The 27,961-nt window shown below is 44.0% G+C and overlaps 1 protein-coding gene across 1 annotated transcript in view; it reads right to left on the reverse strand.

Annotated features, from left to right (window-relative positions):
* Positions 1-19,240, reverse strand: part of LOC124777660 (circadian clock-controlled protein daywake-like) — a 60,630-nt gene extending 41,390 nt beyond the window's left edge. The window contains exon 1 of the mRNA XM_047253142.1: positions 19,101-19,240. Coding sequence (XP_047109098.1) covers positions 19,101-19,191 — 91 coding nt within the window. The 5' untranslated portion in view covers positions 19,192-19,240. The remainder of the gene's footprint in view (positions 1-19,100) is intronic.
* Between the last annotated feature and the right edge of the window lie 8,721 nt (positions 19,241-27,961).

Genomic DNA, 27,961 nt, shown 5'->3' on the forward strand with positions numbered 1-27,961 from the left:
CAAAATAACGTTAGGCAAGCACGAAGAGAAATGTAAGCCCAGGTTTGCTTGCCATGAAGGGCAAAGTGGTGCAGAATATTGTCGTCGTACTTATGTGGTCTAAGTGTGCCACTGATGAAAACCAAAGAGTTCCTGCTACGTAAAAAAATGACACCCGAGACCATCACTCCTGGTTGTCGGACCTTATGGCGAGTGACAGTCGGGTTGGCGTCCCCCAGTGTCCGAGTCGTCTCCAAACGCGTCTTCGCTGGTCATCGGGGTTCAGTTCCAAGCGGGACTCATCAATGAAGACAATTCTAATCCGGTCAATTAGATTTCAGACCGAAGACGTTTGGTTTACATCCTTACAGCACACCGGTAGTCGATAATATTCTACGCCCCGTTTTGGTTCCCTTCATGGCAAGCCGTTCTGGGCTTACATTTCAGCAAGATAGTGCCCTCTCATATACAACGAGAGTATCTACTGCTTGTCTTCGTGCTTGCCAAGCCCTACTTTGGGCAAAAAGGTCGACGGATCTCCCCCGATAGGAAATGTTTGGAGCATTATTGGCAGGGCCCTCGAACCAGCCCGGGCTTTTGACAGTCTAACACGTCAGCTGGACAGAATTTGGTACGAGATTCGTCAGGAGGAAATCCAAGAAGTCTACCAATGCAAGCCAAGCCGAATGACTGCTCGCAGAAGGGCCAGGGGTGGACTAACGCGTCATTGAGTTGCTCAGTTTGTGAAGCTCCTTATCTCGAATAAATCATCCAATTTTTCTGATATTGTAATCATTTGTTTATGTGTAATTTTATATCACGTCTACCGATTTCCGTCCCATTCGGATAATTTCTTCATGGTGCGTCGTTATTTTTTGTCTTAGAGTGTATTTTACGTGACAATGTTCTGTACAACCCATGATTTCACGAAAGGTGAATGCAGTAGAAATCGAGCTCGTTCACGCGGTGGACATCTCCGGAGGTGACGGAGCCATGTGTATGTTGGGTTTTTTGGGGCTCATATGGTATCAGAGTGTTCTTCTATATGGCGCTGAAACATGGACTATGAGGAAAAAAGACAGAGAAAGGCTGGAGGCTTTTGAGATCTGGACATGGCGGAAGATGGAAAGAATAAGTTGGATGGACAGAGTAAAAAATGAAGAGGTACTGAGAAGAGTGGGAGAGAAAAGACAGTTACTAGATGTAATAAAGAGAAGAAAAAGAAATTGGATTGGCCATATATTAAGAAAGAATGACGGACTGATAAAAACAGTTTTAGAAGGTTATGTAGAAGGGAAAAGGAAGCGAGGAAGGAAGAGATTCCAGATACTGGATGACATGATGGACGATACAACATACAGCAACCTTAAGAAGGAAGCAATGGATCGCAGAAAATGGAGAGGCAAAGGACCTGTTAATATAGCAGATAACTGATGATGATGATGATGAGGGTATCAGTATGACTATTTTTTGAAAGAGGGAATAAGTTTCCCAGTTGCCATTACAACAAGATATTTGTTTGTTGAAGAAGAACTGACCGAAGTTATTGCGAATAAAGAACGTGTATGAACTTTGTTTCAGAATGTCACCCATCCTAGATTTCGTTCCATCTGACTTTCCCTGTTTCCAAACCTCGAAAAATGATATGGACGCAGTGAACTCTGGTGGAATTCAGGAGTTATTCCGTGCGGTAAACGAGTAAGTGAGCGTCACGTGGGGAGGCTCCACTAACCGCCTACTGACAGTGAGATTTAGCCACCAGGGCGCCTTGCCGTGCATGACACTCGACGGCGAAAATTGCTCTCGAAAACGTGCCATGATCATCCTTCAGCCGCAGTATCGTTTCACTCATTGTTTTCCGCATGAACAATATGTAAAGGTTTTCAAAGTAGATGGTGTCTCTCACGTCGGATCGGTTGAACTTACCGATATCTGCCATCGGCTACAACCTTTGACGCAGTGGTGTGGCGTGTGACGTCATATGGAATCAAACTAAGATAGAACGGAGAAGAGGTAATTTTTATTTTGCTTATACATCATTTTATGGAATGTTGGTTGTGGTGAACAACTGGTGTGTAACATAACCCCAGGACAGGTCTAAATTAGGTTCTAACATGATGGCTCGGTTGCGAGAGGGCGAAGTCAACGAATGAGATGTCATCAGAATAACTAAATTTCTTGTTATGGCATATATTTTACATATTGGATTCTGAGGTGTGTGGGAAAATTAGTGAGACTGACTATTTATCTATCAAAGTTTTCATTTTTTCAAACAACAATATTGCCCCTTTAAAGGAGCTCCCTGTAGCAGTTGTACACAGTAGAGTTATTGTTTCCAGTCTTGATAGTAGCGCTGAAAGCCTTCGGCAGGCAGAGCCTTTAACATGTCGGTCATATTCTTTACGAATGTTCTCCATACTCCCAAAATGATGTCGTTTAAAGGCATCAATTTCGGGAAAAGGAAGAAGTCACAAGGACTCGTATCAGGTAAATAGTGGGGTTGTGGAACAATAGGAATGCCTTTTGAAGTAAAAAATTCCGTAATGGAGGTGGCCGTGTGACATGGGGCGTTGTGATGATGCAGCATCCACTTGTCTGCAGTGTCCGGTCTCACTCATTTCACCCTTTTTCTCAGTTTTTCAGTGACATTTTTGTAAAACATTGGTCGACAGTTTGTCTTGGTGAAACAAATTGTTTATGCACAATATGCCTATTGTCAAAAAAACAAATCAGCATTCTTTTGATTTTTGCTTCGCTCATTCGAGCTTTTTTCGGTTGGGGAGAAGTCAGTGTGCCACTCCTCACTTTACCGCTTTTGTGTTAGGATTGTACCCAAAAATCCAGGATTCATCAATCTGTGATAAAACAACTGAATCAATAATCGCCATTTGCAGTCCTCTCAAGAAGATCAACGCACACATTTCTTCGACTGTCCTGTTCAATTTTGAGATTTTTCGGCGCCATGTTGCCACTAAACTTTCACATGTGAAAATCTTCAACCAAAATTTGATGTACGGTGAAACTGTTTAACAGGTCACCATCATCCTTGTTGTTAACGTCGGTCTGATCTTACAAGAGCGCTCACTCGTTCGACTTTTTCGTAGGCTTTTGAAGTTGAAGGTCTCCCTGAGCAAGATTCGTCTTCAGCGTGTTCTCGGCCTTCCAAGAATTATTTGTGCCAGTGAAAAATTTATGTTCTTCATAAGGAGTGTTCCCCACACGTCTGTTTTCAGCTTTTCAAAAGCCACACTCAAGTTTTACACAAAACTTGATTGCATAACGTGCATTTTCGTAACACACGACAAAAACATAATTTCACCATGGAGCTCTCAAATATCACGTGATGGTTGTACGGAGCTTAATATGGGACTGAGCATCTGGAAGGGACGAAAACCACGGTGTACACAAGTAGTTCAACGAAGTGTACCCAAATCGCTCGCAGTGTTTTCAGTCTCATTACTTTTCTCACACATCTCGTATGTCCACCATTTTGATGAAATCGTGGGTCAAAGTAGAGAGGCGATACCTGTAGGATCAGCATTACTCTTCAGCAATCTGTAACCACGCTTCCCTCTGTCTCTTTCTGCGCAAACTGCGGTCCGACACGATGCGCATTGCAGCAGATCTGAAAACACTTACTTTTTTAACTGTGTGAATAAACAAGTGGAACCTCCCTGGACCCAATACATCGATCTAAATGGTGATGACAAGAAATAAATGTTCTATGGTTTCTAGCAAGCTAATCAGTCTTCTGTCGTATAATACACAGCTGCATATTGTATTAGTAAATAATGACAAATTCTTGGCCGAGCTGTTCTAGGTGCCACAGTCTGGAACCGCGCGACCGCTACGGTCGCAGGTTCGAATCCTGCCTCGGACATGGATGTGTGTGATGTCCTTAGGTTAGTTAGGTTTAAGTAGTTCTAAGTTCTAGGGGACTGATGACCTCAAAAGTTAAGTCCCATAGTGCTCAGAGCCATTTGAACCAATGACAAATTCCAACAGAAACAAGAGAGCAACAAATAGGGAAACAGAAAGTGACTCCCATTTCAGTTGAAAAATAATATTGAAAAACGTTGTATGAATGCTGCTTGCCTTAAAGATATGCAATCCTGTGAGGAATTCTTAAGCCGTTGCAAAATCTGCTTGATACGTGCAGTTACCCACATGCAGAACTGACGGGGATTTGATCGCAATATTTGTTTTTGCGACCCGCTGCGAAAGCGACCGTTGACCACGTCTCAGGCGGGTGAGAAAGTGCTGACGCAATCGCTTCGCTGCTTGTTTAAAGCCTACTCACGGTGTTAACCCGCATCCTCTGCAGCACACTTACACGGGGTTTGTGCAAGGAAATCTGCAGTCCCATCTACGACTCCGTGTCACTACTAATACCGGCAGCAGGTATTTGTCTTTGAAACGGGAAACATGCCGTGCATATTTTGATAATACGATGTGCATTGACTATCTGAAATTTTTTCCACACTTCGCGAAAATGGATACGAAGTTTGAATCAAAGAAGCAAAATACAGATGAAATTGCATTTAAACTATAAGAAAAACTGTACACCTGGTGACGAGGAGCGTCCATAGGAATCCACTGTGAACATTGCAAAACGTGAGTAAGTAAAGTCCGAGACAGAAGACCGTATAAATTAAAGCATTTTGTTAATCGCCTCTTCAGAATGGCAATGTTCGAATTTTTTTCCATGTTTGTTTTTCCCTGAATCTTAGCGTCACTTTTAACCATACCGAAAATGTAGCTTCATTTATCTTTGTAACTTTCATGTTTATTTTGAATACCACGGGGAAGCTCGATGCCTGCATTTTTGGTGCACGGATCTTCAAAGATCAATTCTTGGTAGCTCACACACTGATGATGAATTCGCATGTCTGCCTTGCACTCAAACTACAAATCTCAAATTTATATAGACTTTATTATGGAGAAAACTATTCATTCTTTTACCACACTGACGGAAAAAATCGCTACACCAAGAAGGAGTTGTGCGACATAAACGAACTTGGTAAGCGTGTTTCTATATTTGAGAGGTGATATCTGTTCAAATTTCGCTCCATTTACATATGAGTGGCGCTAGTTGCTCCCCCATGAGGATGCAAATCAGATTTGCTTTAAATACACACTGTAACTGTCGTGCGCTTTAGCTACCTTTTGAGTTTGGACGTCGTGGGTTGATGTCAGTCAAGAATGCCTTTAAGGCAATAAAGACGCCATTACCAACACCTTACTAACTGCACGAGGTCGTGTAATAGGGCTATGAGAAGCTGGATATTCCTTCTGTAATACTGCAGAAAGACTTCGCTTTCGCAGAAGTTATGCGTACACAGAACTTTACATATATTTCAGAAAAATTATGTGCAAACCTGGGAGTAAGATACAATATGAAGGAAAAAAGATTGCTGCCGTTTAGGCTTTAGAACCATGTATATTTTCAGCGAGTTTCTCATTTACAAAATGACAGCCTGGTGCGGAAACACTTCATAGAGGACAAAAAAACATGGTCCAAAGAAGGCTGTAATCTGTTTATTTCTCTGCAATTAGCCAATTTCAACCAAGGCTCATTTTCAAGCACATTTTTTAAGCTTGAAAACGACACACAGTTGAAATCGGCTAATTGAATAGATAATAAACATGTTCCAGCCCAGTTGGATCATGTTTTCATCCTCTAAACGCTTTGAGGTTGTAGATGCCCACAAAAATAAAATTTTAAACACTCCAGAAGTACGATAACCTTGTGATTGGTTTGCGGATGCACTAAAAATAATGTAGCAATTGTATGTGCTCCTTGGTATAAAAAAAACTGTTACTGCTGATACCTCAACATTATCTCGGTAGCACATCATGCTGTATACACTGCTAATAAATAAAGTGGTCCGATGTCAAAGTAACTTCGGACAAGTACACACTGTCGGCAGATAGATAAGTGATAAGAGTTGCAATTATCTGTGACGGGTTACAACGGCCACCAAAGGTCGTTGTTAACGTTACTCGAGTTTAGTTTTGTTACCAGCACTGGTACGGTGTATACGAGGAGTGAACAGCATCAGATATTGAGAGGTCACTTCGAAGGACACAGAGATGCCGCGTAGTCGGCTGAGACAACGTTATCAGCACTTGCCACACTTTGAAAGGAACCTCATTGAGCATCTCTATTTGCGTAGCTGGTCAAAATGTGCAAATATACAGATTTGTGAGACATCCGGATGTGAAAGTGGCCCGGTATTGGACTGCATGGGAGTGAGGGCACAGCGCTGTTACTCCTGGAATCATGATATGGGGACTCACTGGGTATGACTTCAGGTCACGGTGGTAGGGGCTGTGGGAACTGACGACACTGCAGTACTTCGCGGATATCCCGCATCTTCAAATGTTACCTCTCACGCGATAGTATCGTGGTGCCATTTTTCAACACGAAAATGCTTGTCCACACATTGGACACGTCTCTGCAGTCTGCCTCCTTGATGTTAAGATACTCCGGTGGCTAGCAGGATCTCCAGATATATCCGTGATAGCACATGTGGTGGGCCAACTAGGACGTCAACTCCGTCACAGGATATCAAGGAGCAGTTATAAAAAGTGTGGGCCAGCACTCCTTAGGAGAGGATACATCGACATTATGACACCCTCCACCACAAAAACCTAATCGGTGCTTACATCCACGCCACAAGGGGTGCAACGTCGTTCTGATGAGCGGGCTCATACTGCCAAGTTCATAGCCAATTTTACTCGGTTTTGTAACCACTGAAATAACATCACTTAGTGCACCCCCGGTAGCTGAATGTTCAGCGCGACAGAATGTCAGTTCTAAGGGCCCGGTTTCGATTCCCGGCTGGATCGGAGATTTTCTCCGCTCAGGGACTGGGTGTTGTATTGTCCTAATCATCATTTCATCCCCATCGACGCACAAGTCGCCGAAGTGGCGTCAAATCTAAAGACTTGCACCCAGCGAACGGTCTACCCGACGGGAGGCCATAGTCACACGACATTTATTTTACATCACATACACTCTCAACTGGTGAAGTTTCATTTCGTTTCCTCCTTCCCTTCTGGGTGCTTCACCTTTTATGTCAGATAGTGTAGATTCTGCTGTTCCACGGCAGTATGTTTTAAACCAATATATATTTTTACAGGAGTAAAAGGAAACAATTAAAACCTTAGTATGACGGCAAATCTTAACCAACCCATATTTTGCCAAAACAAATAATAGAGTTGTGCATTGAAGCGGGTCTACGTATCGTCCACCGAGAAGTGCTGCTCATCTGCCGTCGTCTGAGATTCACAGATGTATGCTCTGGCATGCGGAAATTCACCTACCTGTATTACTGTACATTTCCTTGACACTAAACGACATGTTTGGGCTACAAGCCTACCTCAGAGTTCAATAGTTAGCATAAATTGCAGAAAAATCGCAAAACAGCGTACCATATAGCAATACAAATGATGATTTTGAACGGGGCTGCCCTTCAGTAACTGTGCATGCAAATTCAATGGATTAGAAATAATAGCCAACCAGTTGCAAAATAGAAGTTTATTAAACCTTGACCATGGTTTCCACCGTTTTAAATCAGTCCTCTTGAGAAGGTATTGTACGTAGAATCATGTATTACCTATGTCTAATTACGAGTCGTTCACCCTGTCTTGTACGTGTGATAATCACTCATTTAATCGCCATTTAAAATACATGATTTAAAAGTAGTAGCTCTCTACTCTAGAGCTTTGTCTTAAAACTTTTTAAAATACCACACATTTGGCAATAGCTCCAAAAACGTATAGTGTGCCACTTCAAAGATTTATATATATGTGATGTTTAAATATAAAACGTGGCATCGAATCTTACAGAGCCTAAGTTTGCCACGTACAAAGCTAGTTGTGGTTACAGTACTCCTCATATGATTCCAACGTGTGGGTTCTTGTTTCCGGAAGCTGATGCCTGCCAAGGTCGATTTCCGCTGAATTACCGAGGCTCCCTTAGTGAGTCATCTGACAACCACAAGCAGATTATAAGGTTAGGTCGATCTGTAGACGGGCGTTAACGAATAATCTAGTCGCCCTGCGCATGTAAATCACTGGTCTTCTTGTTTTCCGCGTTTCACAAGACCGCTCAGCGGCTGCTTGAGGTGACCGTTTGAAACCTGCTCAAGCTAGTATTCAAAACAGCTAGAAAAGCGATACCGAGAACACTCCAGCGCCAATTTCGCACCATGGTAGTTAATGCAATTTTCACTACATTAAGAAAGCACGATTACGTTTTAACGCCCCGCTGACGACGAGGTCATTGGGGACCAACGCAGTCTCATATAGTGAATGATTGGGGAAAGAAATCGACTGCGTTCTCTTCATAGAAATCATCCAGACCTCGTCTTAAGCAGCAAAGACAAAACACGAAAATTCTAGACCGGTGAGCCAAAATGTTATGACCTATGTCTACATCTATGGACACTGCTCACCACTACACTGAATTCCACCTCATGCCGTTGAGGGACGGTGAAGCGATAAGGAAAATATAGAAGCAGACCAGAGACGAATGCAAAATCTTTCTAGTGGTGATATGGAATGCAAATGGGTAAATTCGCTGATATAAACGACTTTGAGGATGGGCAGTTTGTAATGGCCCTACGAAAACGGTGAAGCTGGTCGGCTTTTCACATGCCACTGCCGTGAGAATCCATGGAAAGTGTTTGCAAGACGATACAACCATGAGTAAGCGACGGTGTGTTGGACGTTCAAAGTAACATATCAGCTTAGATAGCGAATTGAATGATTCGATACCACAGCTATTAGTTCAGATTGGACATGTGGTCACCCAGTACCATTGGTAACTTGTGAATGTTGTGTTATGTATATTATGTTGAAACAATAGTGCACCAAGTCTATAGCACTCGGTTAACTGGTAAGAATATCTGAAAGTGGCACTTTCAGTTGTAATCAGTGGATCATGAAATTATATTTTACAATTTTCCCGTTTTCAATTGGCAACCAAAATACCTCAGACGAAGTTTAACTTATGTTGTGTACAGCTAATATTCATTTGTATGATCTACATATGTAACGTTAGTCTCTAATTATCGGAATAATTATGAAACTTCATGAGTTACTGTCAGTCAGAAACTATGAGCAAACGACTAAAACTTGCTTTTCCTTAATGTCAGAACTTCTGGTAATACTGATAAAAAAGGTCTGTTCAATCACGCTCCAGAGATGTGGTAGGGATCCTGTACCTGATTTATTTGTTGTATAGTTAGCAAAACTGTAGAAAGCATTGTTCGTGTTGCATATTTTATGTAAATTCTTGTGATAAGTTCTTTTTCAGGCTGAATTGTGTGTATTGATCGAATAATAGTAATTGTAACATTTCCGACTGTATTCCAAGTGAACGAGATGCAGTGATTTTTAATCTTAACTCGTAAAACCAACGCTATCAACGATGTTCCAACTGGCACGAGGTGCAGGGCCTCCAGTAAAATGTAAACACTCTTTGATATTGAATAGCTTTGGAACAAAATGACATATTTTGCTCATTACCGTAGACCATTGTTTTCTCAATAGATAGATTGCAGTAGATGACAGTGCGACAATGAATGAAGTACGATTGTCGTTTGAGTAATGCACGGCCGTATTAAAGTGGTACTGGAAGTAAGAAAACCTGTGTTTGACTGGCACATTCTTCTTTAAAGGTACCGCAACTGGCTGGTGAGGTGTATCTTCATATGTTGCAAATATCGATTTTTACCTGTCATCCGAGGGGTGTTCGGAAATTAAAGGTCTTACCTACAATAAGATGGCGTTCTGTGTCACTACCACATAGTTGTCTGAGCCTACTTGGGTGAAAATCTACCTGGACGCTGGATAGGTCGAAGAGGAGCTGTTGAGTACCCACCACGGCCTCCAGACCTTACACTTCATGACTTCTACCTATGGGGGCCTTGAAGATGAAGTTCAACAGCTACACTGAACGAGTTACGAGAAACCATCGAGGTGTCTTGTGCGTCCATCACACCGGCAACATTGACAGCTCTAGTTCGGTCAACTGTTCACCGGTATTGACGTTGTTGGCTGCTAACTGGGGTCATTTTGATCACATAAATAACATTCCCCCGGGCAGGAACAGTAATGGTATGTCATTTTCCTCCATTAATACTGACTATCAAAGAGTGTCTGCATTTTTCAGGACCTCTCTGTATGTACACTATTGGCCATTAAAATTGCTACACCACGAAGATGACGTGCTACATACGCGAAATTTAACCGACAGGAAGAAGATGGTGTGATATGCAAATGATCAGCTTTTCAGAGCATTCCCTCAAGGTTGGCGCCGGTGGCGACACCTACAACGTGCTGACATGAGGAAAGTTTCCAACCAATTTCTCATACACAAACAGTATTTGACCGGCGTTGCCTGGTGAAATGTTGTGATGCCTCGGGTAAGGAGGAGAAATGCGTACCATCACGTTTCCGAGTTTGATAAAGGTCAGATTGTAGCCTATCGCGATTGCGGTTTATCGTATCGCGACATTGCTGCTCGCGTTGGTCGAGATCCAATGACTGTTCGCAGAATATGGAATCGGTGGGTTCAGGAGTGTAATACGGAACGCCGTGCTGGATCCCAACGGCCTCGTATCACTAGCAGTCGAGATGACAGGCATCTTATACGCACGGCTGTAACGGATCGTGCAGCCACGTCTCGATCCCTGAGTCAACAGATGGGGACGTTTGCAAGACAACCACCATCTGTACGAACAGTTCGACGACGTTTGCAGCAGCATGGACTATCAGCTCGAAGACCATGGCTGCGGTTACCCTTGACGTTGCATCACAGACAGGAGCGCTGCGATGGTGTACTCAACGACGAACGTGGGTGCACGAATGGCAAAACGTCATTTTTTCGGATGAATCCAGGTTCTGTGTACAGCATCATGATGGTCGCATACGTGTCTGGCGACATCGCGGTGAACGCACATTGGAAGCGCGTATTCGTCATCGCCATACTGGCGTATCACCCGGCGTGATGTTATGGGTTGCCATTGGTTACACGTCTCGGTCACCTCTTGTTCGCATTGACGACACTTTGAACAGTGGACGTTACATTCCAGGTGTGTTACGACCCGTGGCTCTACCCTTCATTCGATCCCTGCGAAACCCTACATTTCAGGAGGATAATGCATGACGGCATGTTGCAGATCCTGTACGGGCCTTTCTGGATACAGAAAATGTTCGACTGCTGCCCTGACCAGCACATTCTCCAGATCTCTGAGCAACTGAAAACTTTTGGTCAATGGTGACCGCGCAACTGGCTCGTCACTATACGCCAGTCACTACTCTTGATGAACTGTGATATCGTGTTGAAGCTGCATGGGCAGCTGTACTTGTACACGCCATCCAAGCTCTGTTTGAGTTAATGCCCAGGCGTATCAAGGCCGTTATTACAGCCAGAGGTGGTTGTTCTGGGTACTGATTTCTCAGGATCTATGCACCCAAATTGCGTGAAAATGTAATCACGTGTCAGTTCTAGTGTAATATATTTGTCCAATGAATACCCCTTTATCATCTGCATTTCTTCTTGGTGTACCAATTTTAATGGCCAGTAGTGTATAATGTTTTGGGGAAAGCAAACCAAAGACCACGTTTTATTGGGGAACACTTACAAGATGCAACAGGTCTACTGAAGAGACTGCCTACACTACGCTTTTCCGTCCTTTGCTAGGGTACTGCTGTGCTGTATGGGATCCTTACAAGAGAGATTTGAGGGAGGACTTCAAAAAAGTTCAAAGTAGCGCTGCTCGTTTTGTATTACCGCAACATAGGGGAGAGAGTGCCACGGATTTGATAAGCGAATTGGTGTGGCAATCATTAAAGCCCGGCGATTTTACTTGCGGCAGGATCTTCTCATGAAATTTCAATTACCCACTTTGTCCTCAGAGTGCGAAAATATTTTGCTGGCGCCCACCTACACAGGGAGAAACTTCCATCATAATAAAATAAGGGAAGTTAGAGCTAGCGAGGAAAGATATAGGTGTTCGTATTTCTCGTGCGCTGTTTGAGAGTGAAACGCTTGAGATATACATTGAGGTGAGAAAAGTCATGGGATATTCATATGCACACACTGCTGTAGTGTAGCGTACAAAAGAGGAGAGCTTTGGCAGAGCTCTCATTTGTACACAGACGATTCGTGTGAAAAGGTTTCTGATGTGATTACGGCTGCACTACAGGAATTAACAGCATCTGAACGCGGAATAACAGTTGGAACCGGAAGCATGGGACATTCTATTTCCGATATCGTTGAGGAATTTAATATTCCGAGATCCACAGTGTCAACAGTGTGCCGAGAATACCAGATTTCAGGCATTACCTCTCACCACGGACAACGCAGTGGCCGATGGCCTTCACTTAACGACCCTGACCAGCGGCGTCTGCGTAGAGTTGTCAGTGCTAACAGAGAAGCAACACTGCGTGAAATAGTCACAGAAATCAATGTGAGACGCACGACGAACGAATTCTTTAGGACAGTGCGGCAAAATTTGATGTTAGTGGGCTATGGCAGCAGACGACCGAGGCGAATGCCTTTACTAACAGACTGAGGGACGTGGCGCAGTGGTTAGCACACTGGACTCGCATTCAGGAGGACGACGGTTCAAACCCATCTCCAGCCATCCTGATTTAGGTTTCCCGTAGTTTCCCTAAATCGCTTCAGGCAAATACCGGAATGGTTCCTTTGAAAGGGCACGGCCGATTTCCTTCCCCATCCTTTCCTAACCCGAGCTTGTGCTTCGCCTCTAATGACCTCGTTGTCGACGGCACGTTAAACACTAACCTCCTCCTCCTCCGCCTTTCCTAACAGCACGGCACCGCCTGCAGCGCCTATTCTGGGCTCGTCAGCATATCGCTTGCACCCTACACCACTGGAAAACCGTGGCCTGGTCAAATGTGTCTCGATTTCAATTAGGTGCTGGTAATAGCGTTCAAGTGTGGTGCAGTCTTCGCGAAGCTGTGGATTCCAGTTGTCAACTGTGCAAGCTGGTGGTGCCTCCATAACGATGTGGGCTGTGCTGACATGGAATGCACTTGGGAGCTCTGGTCCAACAGAACAAATTTTTTCCCAGGCAACGATGGAATTTTTATGGATGACAATGCGCCATGTCACAGAACCACAATTGTTTGCGATTCGTTTGAAGAACATTCTGGACAATTCGAGAGAATAGTTTGGCCGCCCAGATCGCCCGACATGAATCCCATCGAACATTTGTGGGACATGATCGAGAGGCTATTTCGTACACAAAATCCTGCACCAACAATACTTTCGCAGTTATGGACAGTTATATTTCTGCAGGGGACTTCCAGCGACTTGTTGAATCGTATTAAAAGGTATTCAATGACTTTTGCCACTTCAGTGTATTCTGAAGGTGGTTTGAAGAACCTTCTGCGAGGCATTTATGTGTAAATTGCAGAGAAGTTGTGTAGATCTCATGAGGCCAAAATCGTGCTACAGTAGTTCAAGGAGCTTAATAGTGAACTCACGATGATCAAAGCCACATGATCTGAACCCGATGTAACACATCTGGGAATCTAGCGGTCACCAGCTCCGCGCCCACATGTTACTGGTCCGTAATTTACGGGAAATGGAGGTTCTGGTGCCACATACCTCCCGTAATCTGGTATGGACTTGTCGAATCCATGCCACACAGGATTGCTGCTGTATTGCGTCCCACAACTGGACCAACACGCCGCAAGGCATGCGCTCGTAGCATTGTGAGTCGTCGGTGTAAATCTGGCTGGCCGGACGGGTATTCCCGAAAGCGAATCTAGGGTCTTACCACTGCGCCGCCTCACTTGGTCATTACGTTAAGGCTCCTGACACAGTTCATTACTTTTACTCTAATCACAATGAAAGCTCTAGCACGTATGCGACCGGATTCAGCAATTCTTGGCAGTTGGAATCCATTATCACAATCATGGTAACGTCAGACGGACATGAAGAACTGATGCGGTTAATGGCTTAGTATGCAATCAGTAGGTTTAAGCTATTGCTTGGATGGTGACGGTCTTTGTGGATATATAAATAGGTGTAATATCCAAGGAAACAAGATAATAGTTTATCATCTTCTCGGTGTCTAGCTCATTAGACAAGCGCAACTAGATCACTTAAAAAAAGGTTTAAATGACTCTAAGCACTATGGGACTTAACATCTGAGGTCATCAGTACCCTAGAACTTAGAACTACTTAAACCTAACTAACCTAAGGACATCACACACATCCATGCCCGAGGCAGGATTCGAACCTGCGACCGTAGCGGTCGCGCGGTTCCAGACTGTAGTGCCTATAACCACTCGGCCACCCTGGCCGGCATATGATACATTTCTTTACGTTGAGTGCTACCTGCCAGTCCCTGCACCAAGCTTCGATTCTCTGCATTCTTCCTTCATTTTCTTACAATTTTCTCATATACGAGAGAATAGTCACGATCGGCGTCGCATCGCTTCCGACTGTTTCCACCAGATTATCTGTGAACAGTAACGGCCTTGCAACACCCTTGCGGTATATAAACGAAATTACTTTTACTTCTGCCGATTTCACTCCATTGTGAGTTCTCACTACCAGGAAAGGGGGGGGGGGGGAGAAGGGACAGAGTTATCGCGTCAGTAAGAGCTTCCGGCCATCAAATTCCAGTAACGTTCCCAAAACCAACACCAAAGGAGAAGATATCGAGAATATCGTAAGGGTAGGTGGCTCTGTGGGACAACCGGGACCCAAAAGTTTAGGATTCGAGCCCCCGTTAGCTTTGTGATATTTATCTGTTCCATATCACTTCATACTCCTCTGGCAAAGTCTTTTAATGTGAGAAATGCTAAGCTGCATCGTAAATCCGACACCACGTTAAATTGTAGGTTGTAATATTGTGGACCAGATCCGATATTATGAACCGTACAATACCACATTCTAGTAGCTAGATCGATACCAGATTTCCATATCTTTCAAATGTAGATTGCATTAGCTCTTTCTGTAAACTAGATCGCTCTATATAAAATCATAAAGAATTTTAAAAATTGATAGTATATTTAGCTGGCACAGTCAAATTCGAAATTATGTAAACGACGTTGTGTTATCAAAAACTGACTATAAAGTGTTGTTATACTCTAAAACAGTAGGCTGTGCGAATGTTAGTAAATAAATGTAAGAAGTAATCAGTCTGTAATTTAAAATTATTTTCAAAATGGCTCTGACCACTATGCGACTTCTGAGGTTATCAGTCGCCTAGAACTCAGAACTAATTAAACCTAACTAACCTAAGGACTTCACACACATCCATGCCCGAGGCAGGATTCGAACCTCCGACCGTAGCGCCTAGAACCGCACGGCCACTCCGGCCGGCCAAAATTATTTTCACGTCATTGCTTGCAAAGTATGTTTTATGAATTTTCACTATAAAAATATACTTACACTTAAATTCTACTTGTAAGAAACTTGGTACTGTGTTTTGTAGCACGATGTGGCTGAGCGGTTCTAGGCTCTTCAGTCTGGAACCGCGCGACCGCTACGGTCACAGGTTCGAACCCTGACTCTGGCATGGATGTGTGTGATGTCCTTAGGTTAGTTAGGTTTGAGTAGTTCTGAGTTCTAGGGGACTGATGACCTCAGATGTTAAGTCCCATAGTGCTCAGAGCTATATGAACCATTTTGATCTGTAGCAGCAAAATCTCTATACAGTTTACCTAAAAAATCACAAATATTGATTGTGATTTCAATTTTGACCATGGCCAAACAATGTAACGAAAAATGGCGATTGTCATCATGTTATAGACGGCGGCAGCGGCCGCCGGTTAGTCAGTTGGTACGCCAGAAGTTAGTTAGGGCCCGCTCTGAGCACTAGGGGACTTAACTTCTGAAGTCATCAGTCCCCTAGAACTTAGAACTACTTAAACCTAACTAACCTAAGGACATCACACACACCCCTGCCCGAGGCAGGATTCGAATCTGCGACCGTAGCCGTCGCGCGGGTCCAGACTGTAGCGCCTAGAACCGCGGGGCCATCCCGTCCAGCCCCATGTCACTAATATTCGTATTTTTATCGTGTCTTTTGAAATCGTTGTGGATCTATATTACGTTCAGTGCAATGAAGTATCTGTAATAAGGACCAGAAAAAAGTTAATTGCAAACCTGGTGTCGTCTACATTATTTATAGAACCTATTCATACACAGAATTACCCCAGGCAGCGAGCAGTAGGTAAGACACCCCGATTTTCGTGAAAGACAACTCCGAAAATCAGATGATAATGTATGGTTTCAACAAAAATGTGGATCATCATTTTATTAAAATGTATTACTTCAAGACGCGCACCTACTGATAAGGTTTGTCATTTGAGTTTAGTACTTTAAATACGGTATCGACTGTTAGTCACATAACAAGTAGAACATCAAAAAGTCTATTATAATTGAGTGGTTACGTCAGTTGAAAGGCCGGAGGAACATAAGCAAGGGCCCCCCGCCAACAATAGGAGATGTAACTCCAGCTAGCCAGGTAGGTCAGCTATAATGTGTCGGAGCAATGCAAGGGCATTATCTCCAATACGGCCACAAAAAATGAATTCGATATTGCAGTGCGTGTGTTGTTCAAGAAGTACGATGCAATGTTCCATTACACAGCTGATGGTTGTCCATATTCACAACAGCGGATACATTTCATGTATTTGATGACAACTGCAGTCGCCACAGACGTGCATGCATTTCCGAAGGAACATTGTGTCGTACATGTGAACAACACAAGCACTGCAATAATGTATTTATCCGCCCCAAACGGGCAAGCGACTTCCAATTAAAATGTCTCCCCTGTACGGAAATATGCATAATGTGCATACTAGCGTAGGTAGTAGATACATGATTCGCGAATTGTGGAAGTTTGGATCTGTCTGTGAAGCATGTTTAGGTAACCTAATAGTAAGGCGACAGCTCGTGAGAAGAGGCAAATTCGAGTTTGAGTGCCGGCCCAACACAAATTTCCTTTCTTCTCATTGTAATGGTTGTCCATATTCGCAACTGTGAATATATTTCGTGTATTTCATAATGGCTGCAGTCGCCGCAGTGCCTGCCGCTTCGGACACGCATGCACATCCGAAGGAATATTGCATTGTACCTTCTGAGCAACACAGGTACGGCAATATCGTAGTAACTACCGACACCGGGCAAGCGACTTTCAATTAAACTGTCTCCCCTGTACGGGGATATACCGGGTGATCAAAAAGTCAGAATAAATTTGAAAACTTAATAAACCACGGAATAATGTAGACAGAGAGGTAAAAATTGACACACGTGCTTGGAATGACATGGGGTTTTATTAGAAACAAAAAAAAACAAAGAATTGCTAGTCGCGTGTAAGATCTCTTGCGCGCGTCGTTTGGTGATGATCGTGTGTTCAGCCGCCACTTTCGTCATGCTTGCCTCCCAGATCCCCAGACCTCAGTCCGTGCGATTATTGGCTTTGGGGTTACCTGAAGTCGCAAGTGTATCGTGATCGACCGACATCTCTAGGGATGCTGAAAGACAACATCCGACGCGAATGCCTCACCATAACTCCAGACATGCTTTACAGTGCTGTTCACAACATTATTCCTCGACTACAGCTATGATGGTGGATATATTGAGCCTTTCCTGTAAAGAACATCATCTTTGCTTTCTCTTACTTTGTTATGCTACTTATTGCTATTCTGATCAGATGAAGCGCCATCTGTCGGACATTTTTGAACATTTGTATTTTTTTTTTTGTTCTAATAAAATCCCATGTCATTCCAAGCATGTATGTCAATTGTACCTCTCTATCTACATTATTCCGTGATTTATTCAGTTTTCAAATTTATACTGACTTTTTCATCACCCGGTACATAATGTGTGTATGAGCGTAGGTGCGGACACGATAGCTTAGCGTGTTCTGTCAGAGGGTTAACTGCCCTCTGAGATAAAAAAAAAAAACTGAGTGAACGGATCAACGATGATCTTGAACAGGTGTCATGGGACGTCCGCCCCGAGCAAATGCAAACAATAATAACGAACAAAATGCGATTAAAAAAAATGGTAAGGCGACCGTTCACAATAAGCGGAAAATCCGGGTTCGAGTCCACGTCCAGCACAAATTTTCATTGTCGTCAATCCATTATGAAGCTGATGGTTGTCCAAAGTCTCAACTGTGACTGTGTGTCATGTATGTAACAAGAAGGTGCCCATTGCAATGATAACATGCGGAGTATAAACTTTTTTCTTAAGGGGGGTAGGACGTCAAACGGGCCGACTTGGAGCAGGAGAGGCATCACAGGACATTTTAATTTCCAGTGTCTATAATTTTACAAATAAATTCATAAAACTTTGTCAGCATCACTAGGAAGGATTCAGGATTCACACTCATTGCAGTGGAAGTTCGAAAACTTAACGAAGTGATTTTTTTTACATGTCAAATTTCATCATTTTTTTCCCTTACTAATGGCAGCATTTGTTGCTGTAGGTACAATTTTCTTCATATGTTAGATTCTTCGATGAATTTTGCGCAGCATACATACCATACTTACAGGTGAACGAAACTCTAGAATTTATTTAATTTATGAAAAAACAAATGAACTGTTATATTTTAAACTTAATATTTACAAAAAAACAAATTTTATAGTTAATTACCTCAATTTTCACCACAGTTTTTAATAGATTTGTAAAATTCTAGTTTCATACACCTTTAAGTATGGTTTGTATGCTGTGCAAAATTCATCGAAGAATCTCTCTTACTTCTGAAGGAAAGTGTACCTACAGCAACAAATACTGCCATTAGTAAGTGGAAAAAATGATGAAATTTCATATGTAAAAAAAAAAAAAATCATTTCGTTATGTTTTCGAACTTCCACTGCAATGAGTGTGAATCCTGAATCCTTCCTGGTCATGCTGACAAAGTCTTATGAATTTGTAAAAGTATAGAGAGTGGAAATTAAAATGTCCTGTGGTGCCTCTCCTGCTCCAAGTCGGTCCCTTTGACGTCCTACCCCCCTTAAGGATCATGGCTGTCACGGTGTGTCAGCTAGCTGTTAGCTCTCTGATGTGATCTTAGGGTGCTATTTTCTGATGAGGAGGCGCGGTAACTCACGCACGACCCGCGCCCAGGTGACCGCCGCAAGCAGCAGCAGCTGGAGCAGCGCTAGCGCTCGGCTGAGGGTCGTGTTGGCCACGGCTGACATGCTGGCTCGGCGTGTGCGCTGCGCTGCGCTGCGGTCCCCGTGCTGTCGCGTCGCGCCTCGCCTACCCGTCTACACGCCCACTGCGCGCCTGTCGCCGCCGCGGCGCTTTTATACAGGCGGCGCAGAGCGCAGGGGTCGCAGCTTTCTACGGCCCGCCTCCGGTCACTTGCAACGCTCCACTCGTTCGCAACCGATGCCTGTCTGCTCTCTGTACGAGAGCCTACGTTATTGACGTCGCACAAGCACGAGGTGCCAGGGAGCTTTAACCTAGTTTTCAGCTACACTACTGGCCATTAAAATTGCTACACCAAGAAGAAATGCAGATGATAAACAGTTATTCATTGGACAAATACAGAACTGACATTTGATTACATTTTGACGCAATTTGGGTGCATAGATCCTGAGAAATCAGTACCCAAAACAACCACATCTGGCCGTAATAACGGCCTTGGTACGCCTGAGCATTGAGTCAAACAGAGCTTGGATGGCGTGTACAGGTACAGCTGCCCATGCAGCTTCAACACGATACCACAGTTCATCAAGAGTAGTGACTGGCGTATTGTGACGAGCCAGTTGCTCGGCCATCATTGAGCAGACGTTTTCAATTGGTGAGAGATCTGGAGAATGTGCTGGCCAGGGCAGCAGTCGAACATTTTCTGTATCCAGAAAGGCCCGTACAGGACCTGCAACATGCGGTCGTGCATTATCCTCCTGAAATGTAGGGCTTCGCAGGGATCGAATGAAGGGTAGAGCCACGGGTCGTAACACATCTGAAATGTAACGTCCACTGTTCGAAGTGCCGTCAATGCGAACAAGAGGTGACCGAGACGTGTAACCAGTGGCACCCCGTACCATCACGCCCGGTGATACGCCAGTATGGCGATGACGAATACGCGCTTCCAATGTGCGTTTACTGCGATGTCGCCAGACACGTATGCGACCATCATGATGCTGTACACAGAACCTGGATTCATCCGAAAAAATGACGTTTTGCCATTCGTGCACCCAGGTTCGTCGTTGAGTACACCATCGCAGCGCTCCTGTCTGTGACGCAGCATCAAGGGTAACCGCAGCCATGGTTTCCGAGCTGATGATCCATGCTGCTGCAAACGTCGTCGAACTGTTCGTGCAGATGGTTGTTGTCCTGCAAACGTCCCCATCTGTTGACTCAGGGATCGAGACGTGGCAGTACGATCCGCTACAGCTATGCGGATAAGATGCCTGTCATCTCGACTGCTAGTGATACGAGGCCGTTGGGATCCAGCACGGCGTTCCGTATTACCCTCCTGAACCCACCGATTCCATATTCTGCTAACGGTCATTGGATCTCGACAAACGCGAACAGCAATGTCGCGATACGATAAACCGCAATCGCGATAGACTACAATCCGACCTTTATCAAAGTTGGAAACGTGATGGTACGCATTTCTGCTCCTTACACGAGGCATCACAAGAACGTTTCACCAGGCAACGCCGGTCAAATACTGTTTGTGTATGAGGAATCGGTTGGAAACTTCCCTCATGTCAGCACGTTGTAGGTGTCGCCACCGGCGCCAACCTTGTATGAATGCTCTGAAAAGCTAATCATTTGCATATCACAGCATCTTCTTCCTGTCGGTTAAATTTCGCGTCTGTATCACGTCATCTTTGTGGTGTGGCAATTTTAATGGCCAGTAGTGTAGTTCTTCACAGGCATTTAAAATTCGCCTCGTCGTAAGCTTTCTTATGTTATCCTCTAGAGTTCTGTTCAAATACTACACACACAACAATCTCATTAACAATCCCTAACTTGAAGATACTCGCTTGATGGAAATTAGTTACCTAGAAAGAAACATTGATTACAACAACGTCCACTTGTTCTACGATGTCTTTCTTTACAGCTTCTACACTGTCCTACCACATTAATGTGGCCACCGCCGATGTTCGTCATCAACGTGCAATAACATCTCACGGACGGCAGGTGGCAGCACTAAGAGTGGTGGGTGCATACAGCGTGTCGGGGGGACACAGAAAACAGTGCAGTCGTTATCGTATTGCGGAACGGAGCGATTTATTTGACGTCCAAAAGGGCGCGGTGATTGGTTTTTTGGCCAAGGGTGGAAGTGAAACTTCCTGGCGGATTAAAACTGTGTGCCGGACGGAGACTCGAACTCGGGACCTTTGCCTTTCGCGGATAAGTGCTCTACCAACTGAGCTACCCAAGCACGACTCACGACCCGTCCTCACAGCTTCAATTCTGCCAGTACCTCACACAGTTTTAATCCGCCAGGAAATTTCATATCAGCGCACATTCCGCTGCAGAGTGAAAATCTTATCCTGGAAACACCCCCCAGTCTGTGGCTAATCCATGTCTCTGCAATATCCTTTGTTCCAGGAATGCTAGTTCTGCAAGGTTCGCAGAAGTGCTTCTGTGAAGTTTGGAAGGTAGGAGACGAGGTACTGGGAGAATTGAAGCTGTGAGGACGGGTCGTGAGTAGTGCTTGGGTAGCTCTGTTGGGAAGGTACTTGCCCGGGAAAGGCAAAGGTCCCGAGTTCGAGTCTCGGTCCGGCACACAGTTTTAATCTGCCAGGATGGTTTCATATCAGCGCACACTCTGCTGCATAGTGAAAATCTCATTCTGGAAGGGTGGAAGTATTTCCGGAACAGCTAAGTCGTGCCGTGCCGTCGTGGTTAAAGTATATCGTGCATGGCAAAATGGCGATATCCAAAACTGGAGCCGAGGCAACTGTGATGCACCAAGGGCCATAGATGACAGAGGTGAACAATGACTCCAGAAATGTGTACGGGCGAATAGACGTGCAACTGTTGAGCAACTGACGCCCAGATGAACCAAGGGGCTACCGACAGCTTCTCCTCATCGAGCGTTCAGCGAACGTTTCTGCATATGGGCTTGCACAGCAATTGCCTGGTCCATACACCCATGCTGGCTGCTGTTCATCGGCGATTAAAATTGGAATTAGCGCGCCAATAACCCCAGCTGGACGGCCACTGACAAGGGGAGGCCACAACGTTTGGAACGCGGATTTACTGCAAACTTCGTACACTCGTAGTACTCCACGAGGACAACAAAATTTCTAAGCAGTAGCGAGTACTTCTCAAGCGTTATTGAGAAAATCGCAAGATAATTTCGGTCTTCAAATACATACCTGTGCGTGGCCGTTTTTACCATGAAGCGCCGGCAGCCGAGTAGAGCCGGCACGGTAGCTCAGCGTGTTCGGCCAGAGGGGTACCTGCCCTCTGTAATAAAAGAACTGAGTTAATGGATCAACGACGAACTGAAACGGGTGTCTTGCGACATCCGCCCCGACCAGATGGAAAAAAAAAACCTAGTTGGCGTTCAAGCCCTGTAATGGCTGGGTTGCTGGATCGAGTCTCGCTCCTCAGTTATTTTATTTCTAACACAGACATTTTCTTTACTATTTATATTACAATCGATGTAATGGGAAAAATACGTCTAATCGGATGAACTTTTATTAAATTTACAATTTTATTAGGCAGTCTACAAATTTTTACTATCACAAATAATATAATATTCTTAACTGCCGACTATTAAACGGCCAAACGCACAAAGTGATACTGAAAATGTATGCTTGTCCGTGATTTGAGAAATCCCTTATACCTGGAAGATACCCGAAACGACTTGTTACCTCCAAGCTTAGACCGGCACAGATGGATTTCGAAAGATGTACAATTAATCGTCCCTTTCGACGTTACGAGTACAAGTTTCGGGATATATTTTTCGTAAAAACATGAAAAACAAAGTTAAACTGCACCATCTGCATTGAATAAATGCCATGTTTCCGCACACGCAAGATCTTTTGAGGTTTTCCGTGGAAAAACAAATCTCGTTAACATTTTCAAAAACCTCTCTTTCAGCCGATAATTTGGAAGCAAACCATGCATAACGCAGCATTTCCTTAATATCGGCGCTGATCATTGGTCATGCAGTATCGAATGTGTTTTAATAGCGTCTTCACCAGAAGCAATTTCTCGTTCTCTTTCGATTAAATACGAACAGTTTTGAAGACACGGACAGGCATACATTTTCAGTATCACTTTATGCGTTTGGTCGTTTACTAGTCGGTAGTTATGAATACTATATAATATGTGTTACTAAAAATTTGTAGACTGCCAAATAACATTGTAAATTTAATAAAAGTTCATCCGATTACACGTATTTTTCCCATTACATCAATTGTAATATAAATAGTAAAGAAAATGACTGTGTTAGAAATTTAAAAAAAAGGAAAAAAACTGACGAGCAGGACTCGATCCAGCGACCCAGCGCGTACGGGGCTTGATCGCTAACCACTCGGCTGCCGGCTCTTCATGGAAAAAATGGCCACGCACAGGTATATATTTGAAGACCGAAATTATTTTGCGATTTTCTCAAGAGCACTTGAAAAGTATGCGCTACTGTTTACACATTTTGTTGTCCTAATGGAGTACTACGAGTGTACGAAGTTTGCAGTAAATCCGCGTTCCAAACGTCGTGGCCTCCCCTTCTGAGTTGCGACAGGTGGCCTTTTCAGATGAATCATGTTTTATGCTTCATCGAACAGATGGTCGTTGGCTTGCACGGCGTGAAACTCTGAAAGCAAACACGCTGCAAGAATTGTCGGAAGGTTCCACGCCGGAGGGCATTCCCTGAGTAATCTCCTCGATCTGGAAGGTGCAATGGATCAACACAAGTATGCATATATCATCGAGGACCATGTCCATCTCTACTTGCAGTTTGTTTCATCTCGGCACAGTGGCACCTACCAGGAGGACAATGTAACTGTCACACAGCTCTTAGTGTACGAACATGGTTAAAAGAGCACCAACATGAGTCTACCGTACGCCTCTGTCTATTAGAATCGCTGGGTTTAAACCCGGTCCAGAATATGTGAGACCAACTCTTTCCGGCTGTTCGCACCACGGATCCTCAACCGAGAAATGTAGCGCAGCTGCCCACGACACTGGAGTTCTTAGCACCACATTAGTGTCGGCAGCTTCCAGAACCTCACTGGTCCTCTTCCCAACGTCTGACAGCGGTCCGCACTGCAAAAGGTGGCACCAAGTAGTCATATTAATATGACTGGACAGTGTACATGTTAACGATTTCATTGCTATACATGAGTTACTGTATGTACACTATTTGATCAGAAGTATCTGTACACCTATTAGCGCAGAGTAACATGGGGTGTATTCACCCTTCGTCTTTATGGTGGCTTTCATTCTGCTGGGGACACTTTCAGTGAGGTGTCTGAACGTCTGTGGAGGTGTGACGGCTCAAGACCAGAAACTATAGAATACGGCGATATTGGACGCTGGCGTCTGGAGGGAAGCAGACGTTCTAATTCATCAGAAAGGTGTTCCATTTCGTTCAGGTGGGACTCTGGCCTGACCAGTTCGTTTCAGGAATGTTATTATCCATCATCGCCTCACAGATCCTGCTTTATGACAGAGTAGATTGTCATGTTGATACAATCAACCTTTCCCAGATGCTCCTCTCCTGCTCCACACAATGCTAAACGTGTCCATATCATTCTACATTTAGCCTTTTCTTAAGCGCGATAAAGGGACCACATCGTAACTACTAAAAACACCTCGATACTACGAAACTAGCCCCATCATACTTCACTGATGGCACTGATGGCACTTGAAAAACCCAAATCCTTCGACAGGGTAGCCACAATGTGTAAGGTAATTCACCACTCCATTCCATTCGTTCCAGGTCATCTACGTCCAGCGTGTTCCTCTTTACACCACCACAACACTCGTTCAGCATTCACTTCAGAAGTGTGTAGTACATGGGCAGCTCCTTGACTTTTGTATCTCATTCTTTTTAACTCCCTATGCATAGTCATTGAGCCAACTGAACTTGTGGTAGCACTTTCGAATCACTCAGGATTCCTTCCACTGATTTTATGTTGTTTTTTTTTCACCAACGGTCTACCTGGGGACCTTTGGAAACATTGAAATTTGCCTGCTGTCAGTCACATGCCCTGACAAGGGAAACTCCCCATCGAACCCCCCTCAGATTTAGTGGATAGCCCGTCAAAAACTGAACACAGATCAAGCATGAAAACAGAGAGAAAGTGTATTGAACTGTGAAAGAAAGCAAAATAGAAACAGTGAACGCTCCAAGCTTAACAAGCACTTGCAACATTGAGCGAAGACCACCAGTGACAGCCTCGTGGTTCAGTGATCACGGTGTTGGACTGCAAAGCGGGCGAGTCGTGTCCAAAGCTCCTTCGTGCCATTTTTTTTAAATTCGCTGTATTCAGATATGTGTCTGTGTCATGGTGTAACGTCCGTTTGCAACAGCGAGGTGTAAGGAAAGGATCTACAATGAAAGTTGATTCTGCACAACTACTTCATCAGCAGCCAAAAGGAAGTGGCTTTCGAATGGGAACCGCAAACGTTTGATGACAAGGCGACAAGTCAACCGAATCCTCCACCTTAAAACACGACTGGTGTGTCATACACGGCACTAGTGACAGTACGTGTGTCATATGATAGGAATCTCTTACCGACGCACCTGATTTGTACAACTGGCAACAAAATGAGATATGACTCGTTGCCGGATTTAGGTGCTCGTATGAATGTGAATGTGATCAAGCCCAAGGAAATGATGAAAACATAACAATTACTCACACAAGTTGCAATAAATGAACGCAATAGTTTCACAATCATACCCTTTCTCTTTCTGTCAAAACATATGCTTTTATCGTTTTTGAATCTGCGTTCCGTTTTGGAAGTTTTGACTTTTGAATTCCTTTATTGTAACATTGTTCACAACCGTTTATTTGTTGTTTTAATTTCTGCGGGACATCTATGTGGTATCTCGGTTGCTCTCACTATTCACCACATTTACTTGCGACGGTTAATTTATTCTTACCTCATGACTCATATCATATAACCAATGTATTGTATGACAAAAGCCAAGACTACAGAAAGAGAACAAACATTTCAATGACCGGAAGAGCAGTTCATAAAGTTGTGAAAATAATAAATGACACGACGGGGTTTAGTACTAAAGGCTCGCCGCCTTGCATTTCTACACCGTGACCATATTTTTTTCTTTTTTTATCACATTTTGTTCAGTATTGTTCGTTTCATTTGTTCGGGGCGGATGCCCCATGACACCAATTCAAAAAATGTTCAAATGTGTGTGAAATCTTATGGGACTTAACGGCTAAGGTCATTAGTCTCTAAGCTTACACACTACTTAACCTAAATTACCCTAAGGACAAACACACACACACCCATGCCCGAGGGAGGACTCGAACCTCCGCCGGGGCCAGCCGCACAGTCCATGACTGCAGCGCCCTAGACCGCTCGGCTAATCCCGCACGGCGACACCCATTCAAGTTCATCGCTGATCCATTCACTCAGTTCATGCACAGGGCAGCCAAACTTATGTGCTAACACGCTTTTTTTAATCTAATTTTGATCATTATTGCTCGTTGCAATTGCTCGGGACGGGTGTCCCATGACACCGGTTGACGTTCATTGTTGATCCATTCATTCAGTTTTTTTATTTTTTATTTTTATTTATTTTTTATTATTACATAGGGCACGCTGAGCTACCGTGCCGGTTAACACGCTGAGCTACACTGCAGCTAGACCACAGAGCAGCCATGCCTTGGCTGTTACGTTCTACTCAATTTTTTCATGATGTGGGGCCACAGTCCTAATATATTTCTTTAAAGTTAGTGCCGCCATTAGACTGTTGTTTATTTACAGTGTTACATTTACACTTACACAATCATGATTTTGGCTACTGCTTTGTTTCATCACTGAGTATACCATCTTGAGTCGGCTACCGCTCTGTTTCATCAGTGAGTTTACCATCTTGAGTCAAGATGGTGTAGTCAGTGATGAAACAAAGCAGTAGCCGAAATCATGATTGTTTTGTTTCATCACTGAGTACACCATCTTGAGTCAAGATGGTATACTCAGTGCTGAAACAAAGCAGTAGCCGAAATCATGATTGTGTAAGTGTAAATGTAACACTGTAAATAAACAACAGTCTAATGGCGGTACTAACTTTAAACGAATATATTATGACTGTGGCCCCACATCATGAAAAAATTGAGTAGAACGTAACAGCCAAGGCATGGCTGCTCTGTGGTCTAGCTGCAGTGTAGCTCAGCGTGTTAACCGGCACTTAATGTTGCAGTTGTTAAATTTAGACCGTTCGCTGTTTCTACTTTGATTTGTCACAGTTCAGTACCTTCTCCCTATTCCCATGCTTGATCTGTGTTCATTTTTCGACGGGCTATCCACTGGGCCCTCTTACCACTAAATCTGAGGAGGGTGCGATGGGGAGGTTCATCGTGAGTAGTGCATGTTCGAAAGTCACTGACCTCTCCTGACCGACCCATTCTGCTGTTGCTGCTTCTCCAATGTCAACACAATGGTACTGGAGTCCTTTTATACTAGCGGATCTGACTTCCGTGACGTACAGATTGTCTCAGGAGGAGTGGTTAACATTCAGCGGTATGACAGGGACGATCACTCGAAACAAAAGGATCTAGTGAAATGGGCTCTAAAATGGGTATCTTAAGATCTGTGAGCACTTCATCTTCGATACCGTGAAGCAAATCTATTCTTCTGAAGCCTTTGTTTTCCAAAGTTTGAGTGGTGGTAGTATGGACCGAAACAAGAAAAAATGTCCAGTAAACATGGGCTCTAAACTTTGTACCTGAAGAGCTATCAGCACTTGTTCATCTTTCACACTGTGAAACACGCCTCTTCTGCTGAAAGCTATTAAGATAT

This window comes from Schistocerca piceifrons, chromosome 2, assembly GCF_021461385.2.
Source record: "Schistocerca piceifrons isolate TAMUIC-IGC-003096 chromosome 2, iqSchPice1.1, whole genome shotgun sequence".
In the NCBI taxonomy this organism is placed as follows: Eukaryota; Metazoa; Arthropoda; class Insecta; order Orthoptera; family Acrididae; genus Schistocerca; species Schistocerca piceifrons.